General features: G+C 39.3%; 1 protein-coding gene across 1 annotated transcript in view; it reads left to right on the forward strand.

Moving 5' to 3' along the window:
• The first annotated feature begins 3,959 nt into the window (after positions 1 to 3,959).
• IMPG1 (interphotoreceptor matrix proteoglycan 1) overlaps positions 3,960 to 13,656 on the forward strand; it is a 742,521-nt gene continuing 732,824 nt past the window's right edge. The window contains exon 1 of the mRNA XM_077289856.1: positions 3,960 to 4,081. Coding sequence (XP_077145971.1) covers positions 4,015 to 4,081 — 67 coding nt within the window. The 5' untranslated portion in view covers positions 3,960 to 4,014. The remainder of the gene's footprint in view (positions 4,082 to 13,656) is intronic.

A 13,656-nucleotide genomic window follows, 5' to 3' on the forward strand; every position in this document is an offset into this window, starting at 1 on the left:
AAAAAATGGAGAGATTTGTAATTTTTATCGGAGGTACACTTTAAATGTAAAAGACAGAATCTAAAAAAAAAAAAACAGAAAATCACATTATATGATTTTTACATATTTAATTTGCATTTTATTGCATGAAATAAGTATTTGATACAAGAGAAAAACAGAAATTAATATTTGGTACAGAAACTTTTGTTTGCAATTACAGAGGTCAGATGTTTTCTGTAGTTCTTGACCAAGTTTGCACACAGTGCAGCAGGGATTTTGGCCCATGAATCTATACAGATCCTCTTTTAGGTTGCTGCTGGGCAACAGTGAGTTTGAGCTCCCTCTAAAGATTTTCTACTGGGTTCAGGCCACTCCAGGACCTTGAATTGATTCTTATGGATTTACTCCTTAGTTGCCCTGGCTGTGTGTTTTGGGTCATAGTCATGTTGGAAGACCCAGCCATGACTCATCTTCAATGCTCTTACTGAGGGAAGGAGGTTGTTGGCTAAAATCTTGCAATAAATAACCCCATCCATCCTCCCTTCAATACAGTGCAGTTGTCCTCTCCCCTTTGCAGAAAAGCACCCCCACAGTATGATGTTTGCCCCACCATGCTTCCCAGTTGGATTGGTGTTCTTAGAGTTGAACTCATCCTTCTTCTTCCTTCAAACACAGCGAGTGGAGTTAATACCATAAAATTATATTTTGGTCTCATGTGACGACATGACCTTCTACCATGTCTCCTCTGGATCATCCAGATGGTCATTGGTGAAATTCAAACAGGCCACAACATTTGCTAGTGTGAGCAGGAGGACCTTACAAGCCCTGCAGAAATGTAATACATGATGCCGTAGTGTGTTATCAATGGTAATGTTTGAGACTGTCCTCTCAGGTCTCTTCAGGTCATTGACCAGGTCCTCCCATGTAGTTCTGTGCTAATTCCTGACCTTTCTCAGAATCATCATTAACCCAGGAGGCAAGATCTTGCATGGAGCCCCAGATGGAGGAAGATCAACAGTCATCTTGTGTTTCTTCCATTTTCTAATAATTACACCAACAGTTGCCTTCTCACAAAGCTGCTTGCCTATTGTATAATAGCCCATCACAGCCTTGTGTAGGTCTACAATGTTGCCCCTATTGTCGCTAGACAGCTCTTTGTTCTTGGCCACAGTGGAGAGGTTGTAGTTAGTGTTGAGCGATACCTTCCGATATTCGAAAGTATCGGTATCGGATTGGATCAGCCGATACCGGCAAAATATCGGATCTCGCCGATATCGATACCCGATACCAATACAAGTCAATGGGACACAAATATTGGAAGGTATCCTGGATGGTTCCCAGGGTCTGAAGGAGAGGAAACTCTCCTTCAGGCCCTGGGATCCATATTCATGTAAAAAATAAAGAATAAAAATAAAAAATATGGATATACTAACCCCTCCGGCGGACCCTGGACCTTAGCGATGTAACCGGCAGCCTCCGTTCCTAAGAATGCAGAGTGAAGAACCTTCGATGACGTCGCGGCTTGTGATTGGTCACGTGACCGCACATGTGACCGCTCACGCGACCAATCACAAGCCGCGACATCATCGCAGGTCCTACACTCACTGCATTCTTAGGAACGGAGGCTGCCGGTTACACCACTAAGGTCCAGGGTCCGCCGGAGGGGTGAGTATATCCATATTTTTTATTTTTATTCTTTATTTTTTACATGAATATGGATCCCAGGGCCTGAAGGAGAGTCTCCTCTCCTCCAGACCCTGGGAACCATACACTGGGAACTTTCGATTCCGATTTCCGATATCACAAAAATATTGGAACTCGGTATCGGAATTCCGATACAGCAAATATCGGCCGATACCCGATACTTGCGGTATCGGAATGCTCAACACTAGTTGTAGTATGATTGATTGAGTGTGTGGACAGGTGTCTTTCATACAGGTAATGAGTTCAAATAGATGTAATTAATACAAGTAATGAGTGCAGACTAGGAGGGCTGTGAGAGACAGAATTGTTGATTGGTAGGTGATCAAATACTTATTTCATGCAATAAAATACAATTCAATTATTTAAAAATCATACATTTTCTGTTTTTATTTTTAGATTTTGTTTCTCACAGTTGAAGTGTACCTACTATAAAAATTCACATAGGAGGACAACCGGAGCGTTTTTCATAAAAATACAAAATTTATTGAGAACATGTATTAAAATCCTACAACACAATTAAAAAACACCAAGTGAAAAAACACCATAGGATATGCACAGTAACCTTATGATATAATTGCTAGCAAAAAATACCCTAGCACTGCATGGTTACTTCTAACATTAAAGTATAGGAGCTATGGCTATGTACCAAGCTCCCCCACAAACACAGGCCATGAGGTGGCAACAGTAATACATCTTTCAAGAATTATGCCTGATCAGGCTTATTAAATTATAACTGTGACTCAACAATAAGCCAGAAATGGGGGATTAAACTATGAAGGTCCCTAGGGAAGCATATGTGCGCTGCCAGGCATAATTCCTGATAGACATATTACTGTTGCCACCTCATGGCCTGTGTTTGTGGGGGAGCTTGGTAGGATTTTAATACATGTTCTCAATAAATTTTTTATTTTTATGAAAAACGCTCCGGTTGTCCTCCTATGTGTGTTTATGACGTATTGGGAGTGGTATATATAGGGGCCGGGACATTGTTCTGGGTTACCCTTCAATATGAGTCTGGGCTTATATGCAGCTACTATAAAAATTACAGACCTCAACATTCTTTGTAGGTGGGAAGCTTGCAAAATCAGCAGTATATCAAATACTTATTTTCCCTACTGTAAAAGAAAATGGTACCACTGAAAACTACGTTTTGTCATACAAAATTTAAGCCCTCAGACAGCTCCTTTGGTGACACAAAGACAAATTATGTTTCTCAAACAATGTATTTATTGTGCTAAAGTAATAAAACAAAACTATATAGAATTGGTATCCCCATAATTTTGCTAGCCAACTAAATAAAGTTTACACTTTTCTTGTGCATCCCATAATTAGTGTAAACTATAAAATAAAAAAAAAAGAACAATTGTTATTCTTTTCTTCTGTAATGAGTTAATAAAAATAAGGTAATAAGTGATTCATGCCGCAAAATGATGCCACAGACAAATACAACTCATCCCGCAAAAAAAAAAAAAAATCCATCATCAAAAAAATAAAAATATTATGGCATCCGTAATATGATGATAAAAAATATGCCGTGTACTAAAGGTTCAAATTAGGCATTTCCATTAGAGGTTAAAGTGTTATTATTAAATGAGGTTAAGTGAGAAATTATCTTCATGTAACTGAAGTATGATGCAATAGAGAATGATATATAATGGTAAATATGAGGGTTTTTTCATTAAAAATACAAAGGGCGGTAATAAAGTCATAACATGTTGTTTACCTAAAGTCGCTTAAACCTCATTACCAGAAACGATGGGTTGTTAAACCTGATTATATTTCTTTAAATTAGATTTATCCTAAGCAGTTAAGTAAGAAAGGTTCTTGGTTAGGGCAACCTGTCTGCTCTAAAAACAGAATTAATGCTGTACTTCTAGTCAATCATAAACTTATTACCATATACTACCGTACTTCTTCATTGCACTTTTGCTGCAGGAGCCAGAAAATGGTCTATATAAAAGTCATGAGTATTCAATATGGCCTTTACCAGTTACTCCTGTTCTTTGATTAGAAGGAACACATGTCACTGTAGCAGGTTAATTGGATGCAGACAACCCTTCCAGCTGTCCCATAAGGAGGATTACGTCTGAGCAGTAGATTATACCAGATAGAAGGGGTTTTGTAATATTGTCACTTTAGTTGCAAATACAACTGAACAATTAAAACAAGCATCGAAGTATCTCTACAGATCCTTTGCTCTTTAGTAAGAGTTATGTCGAACTTTGTTGCACGTCGCCTCATTGGTTAAGGAAGCTGGACTTTTTTTGTAGCTGATGTTTTTTTTTACTTTTTTCTTCTGGATCCTTAAACTACAAAGCTGAAAATACAAAAATGAACTATAAGAGTGGAATATTGTTGGTGATTACGTTCATATTTATTCAGTATCATGACAGTAAAGGTAAGTGAAGATTGTGAATTCTACAGGGTAGCTGTGATTTTGCGTATTTATTTAGGGATGTCTTCATTTTTGTAAAGCTTTATATACTATGATTATATAGATCAGTTATAGTTGTAGTCAGGTTCAAGTACCACCAAACATATATAGTAGATTAATATCATTTAGAACACAGATGACAAGTCGAAACCTTTGATGTTTTGGTACATAGTATGGTTTTTATGCAGTCCATAGAATGGCCTAAGACCAGGGTTACACAGTGATAAGGGTTGCAGTGCATCACAATCCTTAATGTGGCGCTGGGTCATCTGATTACCAAAGCAGTCACATTTCGACCCACCTCTGTGGCACACCCATTGGACTTTTAGGTGGGCGACTTTTCCTCCCCATAGATTTTGGTAAAAGTTGCATGTGACTTACATGCATTTTACTGTAATTAGGTTGTTTTATACAGATTAATTACAGCTCTAAAATAGATTCACAGCAGACAGTCACAGGTAGCTCACACAAATGCTTTTGGCTCATCTGAGAATTGCTGTCCAGTGACTGATGCTACCATTTGGCCCTAACCTAAAGCACAATTCATGAAGACATTGCTCAGATAACATCAGTCAGTATTGTAGATTGCAACCTTAAATATCATTTGTATGCACTTCAATTATAAATGTAAGTTTTGTTTTCATTTTTCATGGAAATGCCAATCGTAGGGTTTTCCTCTGTCAACAGTTAGGAGCATATTGTAAGCACTAGTTTCCACTGCAGGATTACTTTTGGTTTGTGAAGCATTATAAAATGGCACCCATAGAGTTAATTTAAGGCATGTATCTAATACTCGGCATGTAGAGCAGCATTTTGCCAGAACAAGGTGCATTATTTTCAGTGACTATTCACTACAGTATGACTCATTACTTATAACTAGCTACTTCAATGAGGATATGGGATAGAGACAAAGATTGTGAGAAATTTTCTAAACTTTTGTTAAATAAAAAGTTTGATTTAGTTCATTCATTCAAGATCCTCTTTTCATATCATTAACCAAACATAGTCCATCATCCTCATGGAATAAATGAAATCCTTCCTATGTACAATACATACACCTAACTTACTTCTACATGTTCCCTATGCTTTTACAATGAGGCAGGCTGTCATTATTACAATAGCACCTTTTTCTTTGCATCCCGATGCAGTTTTTCATGCAATAAGGCTACGTTCACATTTGCGTTGTGCGCCGCAGCGTCGGCGCCGCAGCGCACAACGCAAACAAAAACGCGGCAAAACGCATGCACAATGCTGCGTTTTGCGCCGCATGCGTCCTTTTTTCCATTGATTTCGGACGCAGCAAAAATGCAACTTGCTGCGTCCTCTGCGCCCCGACGCGGGCGCCGCAGGGACGCATGCGGCGCCAAACGCAAGTGCACTGCATGTACATGCGCCCCCATGTTAAATATAGGGGCGCATGATGCATGCGGCGCCGCTGCGGCGCCCGACGCTGCGGCGAGGACCGCAAATGTGAACGTAGCCTTACCTGATTGACTCTTAAAGTTCGTAGTCTTTTTCACTATTTGTATTTCTTTCCTTTCGGATCCATTTGATTAACACTAAAAATGATCAAAAAAGCAAAGTGATAACTGGGTACTATAAGAGAAAAATAGGGAATAATGTTTTTGTGCAGCTTCAATGGTGATATGATGTTTTTTGATCTCACTATCCTTTTTTCTATAATTGATCTAAAGTGAATAAAATTATAAGAAGCTAGCATCATGTTTGTTTGTTTTTTATAAATCTGTCACTCTTTAAATATAATAAAAAAAAGATCACGATGATACTTAGAGAAGGACATCAGTTTAACTTCAATGTACTGAATGGAGTTTATAGCAGTAAAGTAGTACTTGGGATTAAGAGAATCATAATTGGCATCGTAACGGATGTGACATAACAGGATTAGTAACAGGATGAGTAATTGGTGGCTCTTTTCTTTCATGATGATTTTAATACTCCATGTGTATAGATGTCAGACTCTGCAATATACCGTATATTATGTAATATTATAAGATACAATTAAGAATTATATAAAAAAATATGACTACACCAATGTTTTTTCATTTATCTCTTTCTGATTTTTTGTTTAGCAGTGCAACTATGATATTTTACATAATTATTTAACAATTTTTTAGACCCTGTTACATTAACGTTACACATTTGACCATTTCCAGTGGCCTACTACCAATAGCGGCAGGCCACACCACAGCTATGGTGCCTGTGAGCCTTAATCATTTTTTCAGACCAGTTGCATTGAGATTACATATTTAATCATTCCCAGAGGTGTATTGCCAGTTTTCGACAGGCCAAGCGACCTCTATGTGGTCTGTGAGCAGGCCCTCCTCACCCATCATTGCACGTTTAATTGTATGTCTGTAATTGTTTGTGTGTATGTTTTGGGTCATTGACTTACTGGAAGATCTATGAACTAGGATGCAAATCCAGCTTTCTAACACTGAGCATTACATTGTGACCCAAAATCCTTTGGAAATCTTCAGATTTCATGATGCCTTGCACACAGTCAAGGCGCACGATGCTAGAGGCAGCAAAACAACCCCAAAACATCTTTGAACCTCCACCCTATTTGACACTAGGTGCTGTGTTATTTTCTTTGTAGGCCTCGTTCTTTTTTCAGTAAACAGTAGAATGATGTGCTTTATCAAAAGCTCCATATTGGTGTCATCTGTCCACGAGATGCTTTCCCAGAAGAATTTTGGCTTACTCAAATACATTTTGGCAAACTGCAATCTAGCTTTTTTGTGTCTTTGTCAGCAGTAAACTCCTCCTGAGTCTCCTGCTATAGTGTTTAATTTCATTCAAATGTCGACAGATAGTTCGCGCTGACACAGTGATGCATCCAGAGCTTGCAGGATAGCTTGAATTTCTTTGGAACTTGATTGGGGCTGCTTATTCACCATACTATCCTTCATTACAACCTTTCATCAATTTTTCTCTGCAGTCCACATCCAGGGAGATTAGTTACAGTGCCATAAGTTGTAAACTTTTTGATTATGTTGCGCACTGTAGTCAAAGGAACATCAAGATCTCTGGAGTTGGACTTGTAACCTTGAGATTGTTGATATTTTTCACCAATTTTAGATCATAAGTCCTCAGACAGTTCTCTTCTCTTTCTGTTCTTCATGGTTAGTGTGGCACACACAGACACAGTGCAAAGAGTGAGTCAACTTCTCCTTTTCATCTGGCTTCAGGTGTGATTTTCATATTGCCCACACTTCTTACTTGCCCGAGGTGAGTTTAAATGTGCATCACATGAATGAAAAAAAGTTGTTTACCCACATTTTTTGAAAGATATCAACTTTCCATTCTTTCCATTCCATATTTGGGGTTTTGTGTGAAATGACAAATTTGACTTTTTTTCCTCTTTTGTTTTTGTGTTGTTCTAATACAAAAAATGGAAATAAACACATATATAATAAAATGTGTAATTGCAATAATTTTCTGGGAGAAATACTTCATTTTCTTGAACAATTTCAAGGGTGCCAACACTTTTGGTCATGACGGTACATTCTTATATACACATATAGACTTGAACTTACATTATATTCATACACACCTCAAATGCAAACACATACAAACATATTCACATTACATACATACTGTACAAAAAATACACAGTCACTTTTAAGCAGAACTGATGGAGGGGTGTTCAGAAGACAGCAGCTTCCTCATCCTGGCACTGTGTCTGCACACTCCTCTTCTATACTGTTGTTTACTACTGGGCTGTAAACAACAGGAGAAAGCTCAACGGATGCTCAACGGGCCTTATGATAGATGAAGCCCTGGTTTCTGGTACTTTTCAAAGCAGCATCCACAGAACCCTTGGTTTTTAGCTAAGTATTTTCTAAAACATTTTCGAAAGCATTTCCTCTGTAGTGTCGCTTTGTTTTGATAGTGCATCCTGGTGCCATCTCTTCCCAGTTAATTTATGTCATTTTACCTGTCCGTCAACATGATGTAAAAGTAATTATTATTCAATAGATTAATTCATTGCCTCTTAATTGTATTCTGATGCTGATGTGCCCATTGAAGGCACTTTTGCTAATGGGTGGGAGTCAACAGCCTAGGGCTACACAACGGCACTGCTTATTCTGACACATTTCTATAATAGACAACTATGGCATCTTAAATATTAAGGTAGCTCTTCTGTGGGTCTGAGATGCAATTTTATTGGCTTCACTTCCATCGACCAATTTTGAAATGTTCAATTCACTCTAAGACCTATTTTAGAGAAGCTCTCATTCATCTTCTATCACATTGTGGCAACTGTTGCAATGATCCTTTCACTTCTCATTTTTACTGCTTCCAACACAGAAACCTTTAGGAACTATCTATTTACAAACTAAAATATAATACAGCTTTGCACATTTCATTATAAGATTACAAGGTAGGTAAAACATGTCAAAAAATACTGCAGCCATAGAGGTAAATTTCATTTTAAACAGGTGCAGCAGATTAATTGGAAGTGCGGCTGTAGGAAGAAAATTACATTAAGCTGCTTGCTACCAGTCATTGGAGAGGTGCCCAAAGGCAGTGAAGACTCAGTCCTCACTATATAGGATGCTGCAATCACTCTGTTTGCTCCTTGACTGGTAGCCTGCTCTGCATCGTGTATGCTGGATCTAGGAGTTAGAACTTGTCAGCCTCAGTGACTGAAGAAAATTGAGCAGGTTTAGCTACACAAAAAAGGAATTAAATAAGTTCCTTTTTTCAATGCAGTCACTATATGATTATAAAAGACCATTGGAGCACATTATATGGTAATTACGAGGGGCATTCATTAAAGATTTCCCCTGACCCACTTCCTGTGGACTGAGAGCAATGAAACTTGGCACAGTTATTAGTCCTTCTCTACATAGGTGCCATCTAGGGACACACACTTCTCTGATGTCTTTAAGCAACTGTAAACACCTCGCTTGTAAAAGTCAATAGATTGCTCCAAAAGCCACATTGTGACTTCGTAAATCAAAGTCTCATCATCTGGAAAATGTTTTCGGTTCAAAATAACTTCATTTTTGGAAAGAGGTGGAAGACTGATAGTGCAAAGTTGGGTGAATAAGGGGAATGTGATAGAATTTCAAAGTTACGGGAGCACGCTTCCATTTGGGCAACATGTGAGTTGTGAACTGGTGCATTGTCTTGCAGAAGGCGGACACCATTGGTGAGCATGCCGCATCTCTTGATTTTGATGGCATCCCACAATTTCCGCAGCAGTAAAGCATAGTATGCCCCAGTGATCATGGTACCCTTTGTCAAGAAATCCATCAATACTACTCCTTGCTGGCCCCAAATTACTGTGAGCATGACCTTGCCTGCCGAGGGTTGGGAATGTGCCTTCTTTGGAGGCGGTGAGTCATGATGCTTCCATTGCATCGACTGGACTTTAGTCTCATGATCATAGTGTTGGACACAGCTTTCATCCTGTGTACTCAATCTTTCGAAAAAGTCCTCCTGGTTTCTATGGCATATCGTCAATAGAGCCTGAGAGCATTCGACTCGTTCCTCCTTCTGGAAAGGTGTGAGCAACCGGGGAACCCAGTGGGAGAATACCTTATGCATGTGAAGATGGTCTTGGATGATTTTTTTCCACGGACCCCACACTAATCTTGACATTTTAGACTGGGTGGTGAATGGTTACCCAGGTCTTTTTCCAAAATGGTGACCCCCACTTGCTGGATGGTGTGTTCATTAATACCAGAGTGGGATCACCCTGGTATTGAACCTATTTGCATTGAAGTCTGACCAAATTTGAATTGACGATGCCAGTTCTTGACTACATTATATGATGGGGAATCATCACCATAAACCTCTTTCATCTTATTGAATGTCTCCTTTGGTGTGCGGCATTTCAAGTAAAGGAACTTGATGACTGTTCTGAATTCCTCTGTGTCCATTATCAAACCTCACACCACTTCAGCACCTGTAAAATCAAGACCGTTATCAGTTCTGAGTTAGAAAAATTGGCACATAACCTATAGAGATGCATGTCATTACATATGGGCAGTTTCAGCATCCTGAGATAAATAGAAGTGGGTCAGGGGAAATTTTTAATGAATGCCCCTCATACATATTATTTATTATTTTGTGCACTTTTGCTGTAGCTATGGCTTCCATATCATACCCAGTTAGTGAAGAAATCTGGGAAATTTGGATCACCTGGCCTTTGCTAACTATAATAGTGAACAAGCCATTACCCTAACAAGCTAATTAAGGTATGAAACCTTGGTCAAAGTTATTTGAGCACACAAATCCCCAAGGATGCCCAAACTTCTGCATTGGCCCATTTTCCTATTTGTAATTTTTAAAATGTAAAAAATATCAATATATTTTTTTGCCTAAAATATTAAGTAAATGTGTCATCTTAAACTTTAGGCCTTTTAGACATCATTTCATCTTCAACTTGCTTAACTGTTCATAATAATAGTTTTTTGACCAGGGGTGCCCAAATTTTTACATGTCACTTCTAGTGATGAGCGAGTGTACTCATTGCTCGGGTTTTCTTGAGCATGCTCAGGTGATCTCTGAGTATTAGTGTTCGGAGATTAAGTTTTCATCGCAGCAGCTGAATGATTTACAGCTACTGGACAGCTTGATTACATGTGAGGATTCCCTAGCAACCAGGCAACCCCCACATGTGCTCAGCCTGGCTTGTAGCTGTAAATCATTCAGCTGAGGTGATGAAAACTTAATCTCCGAACACTAACAAACACTCGGAGGTCACCTGAGCGTGATCGGGAAAACCCGAGCAACGAGTACACTCGCTCATCACTAGTCACTGTAACTGGAGTCTCAGTGATCCCTTGATTAGTCTTGTGAATGGTAGGATCGCTGCTATAGCTTCAGTTTTATGCAAAAAATTAATTGAGTCATGCATAGTAAACAGCTTTTGTACCTTTTCTTGGGTTGCCGCATGTGAACACGTGTTGGACCCTATTTTGATCATGTAGCTGTTTGATTTCCTGATTACATTTATTGTGTTGATGTTTTAAATCCCAGATCTGATCAATTTACACATATTTTACAAGCTCATTGGCAGCATAGTACATCATTATAAGACAGAACATTAATCATGACTATGTATATTGTTTTTCTTTTAATTTTCAGATAGACAATACATTATTCAGTCTAACAACTGCCTCCCCAACCACATTTTAACCCTTTCCCTTTCATCTCCGTGAGATAGGGGAAAAATGTGTCTAAGGCTACATACACTGTATTACATAGGTTTTTTTAAAGACAGATTTGTATTTCAAGACAATATTTTTTAAAGCATACATTTATTTATCAATGTGCTTTTCATAAAAATGATGCACAGGGTCTGGGCGTGAGATCCAATCCAGCAGCATTATTTCCCTACCAAATACAATGCTCTTCCTGTCACACACTTGTGTATCTATTAGTGATGAGCGAGCATACTCGGTAATGCTCGTTACTCGCCCGAGTATCACTATACGAGCACCGAGCATTTTCGGGATTGCTTGGCGGGAACTCGAGTTCCCGCCCTGCATGTTTGGTGCTCTTTAGAGAGCCAATCAACATGCAGGGATTGTGTGCCAATCACTGTAATGCCGCAGCCATCTTTGTTGTGGTATTACAGTGATTGGCTGGCCGAACAGCATCATCAGGTCTATAAGAGACCTGACGCTGCCCTGCTCGCCGCATTCTGCTCCGGATTCAGCTAGTGTAGAGAGAGCTACTGCTGAGATAGGGTCAGATTTGGGGATTTATTAGTCAGTGTGGGTCTACCATCACAGAATCCACAAATACAGCTAAACCAACAGTCCTTTTAAGTACTAATTACGGAGTATCTAGATTGCAGTGCTAGGTAGGCAGGAGAGTATATGTGGCTCTATATCTATAAGTGCAAGGCATGCAGGCACTGTATGTGGGTATATAGATATTGTATATATCAATAGGGTCCATTACATTATTGTCTGCTGCTGCTTATTACATATATACCTATATATGGGCAGCACGGTGGCGCAGTGGTTAGCACAGCAGCCTTGCAGCGCTGGAGTCCTGGGATCAAACCCCACCAAGGACAACATCTGCAAAGAGTTTGTATGTTCTCTCCGTGTTTGCGTGGGTTTCCTCCCACATTCCAAAGACATACTGATAGGGAATTTAGATTGTGAGCCCAGTCGGAGACAGCGATGATAATGTGTGCAAACTGTAAAGCGCTGCGGAATATGTTAGCGCTATATAAAAATAAAGATTGTTATTATATACCTAGCCCCAGGTATCAGTGGCTGGGAAGCATTTTTTGGCAACTTAATCCTGATCATTTTATTCCAAAGCAATCCAGAGACCCTTTTTTTTGCTTATTCACATATTGAACAGTGTGGTACCTCTGTCAGATGCCTGATCTATCTGTGGGCTACAAATATGGGCATTTCAGACCTCCATTCCATTGTATTGGCTGTTTGTAACCCTCGTTCTATTCATTATTTTGGGGTAAAAAATACAGGCCACATATTGAACAGTATGGTACCTCTTTCATACCCCTGATCTATCTGTGGGCTCCAAATTTGAGCATTTCACGCCTCCATTCCACTGTATTTGCTGTTTGTAACCATCGTTCTATTAATTATTTTGGGGTAAAAAATATAGGCCACATATTGAACAGTATGGTACCTCTGTGAGACCCCTGATCGATCTGTGGGCTCCAAATTTGGGCATTTCAGGCCTACATTTCACTGTATTTGCTATCTGTTACCCTAGATACATACAGTATTTTTGGTTAAAAAAATACAGGCCACAGATTGAACAGTGTGGTACCTCTGTCAGATGCAAGATCTATCTCTTGGCTATATATTTGGGCATTTCATGCCTCCATTTCACTGTATTTGCTGTCTGTTTCCCTCATTCTAAACAGTATTTTGGGGTAAAAAATACAGAAATACAGGCCACATATTGCGCATTTTGGTTTCTCTGTCAGACGCCAGATCTATCTGTGGGCTACAAATTTGGGCATTTCAGGCCCACATTCACCTTTTTTGCGGTGTGTTACCCTAGTTCTATACAGTATTTTTCCGTTTAAATTAAAAATATACAAGCCACATATTGAACAGTGTGGTATCTCTGTCAAATGCCTCCACTATCTGTGGGCTAAAAATTGTGGCATTTGAGGGCTCCTTTGAACTGGTTTTGCTGTGTTTTACCCTAGTTATTAACAACAGTTGTTTTTTTTTTATTTTTACCTACAGTCCAGATAATTTAAACTGTGGTTTTTACGCACACTGATCACATATAAGTTTGCTCCAAATTCAGCCATTTGTAGTGAAAGAGGAAAATATTGTAGTAGTCCATTTAAAATGGTCAAAGCGCATGGCAAGGGATGGGGAAGTGGATGTGATGCTGATGGTGCATGCCGAGGCCGTGGGCAAGATGAAACTGGGACACAGCAAACCCCCACATCTTCTCACTCAACCTTCCTGTCCCAATTACTAGGGGACCACAGCACACCACTATTGTTCCCAGAGCAGTGTCAAAAGGTTGTTGGTTGGATAGCGGATAATATT

The sequence above is a fragment of the Ranitomeya variabilis genome, chromosome 2 (genome assembly GCF_051348905.1).
Source record: "Ranitomeya variabilis isolate aRanVar5 chromosome 2, aRanVar5.hap1, whole genome shotgun sequence".
Classification (NCBI taxonomy): Eukaryota; Metazoa; Chordata; class Amphibia; order Anura; family Dendrobatidae; genus Ranitomeya; species Ranitomeya variabilis.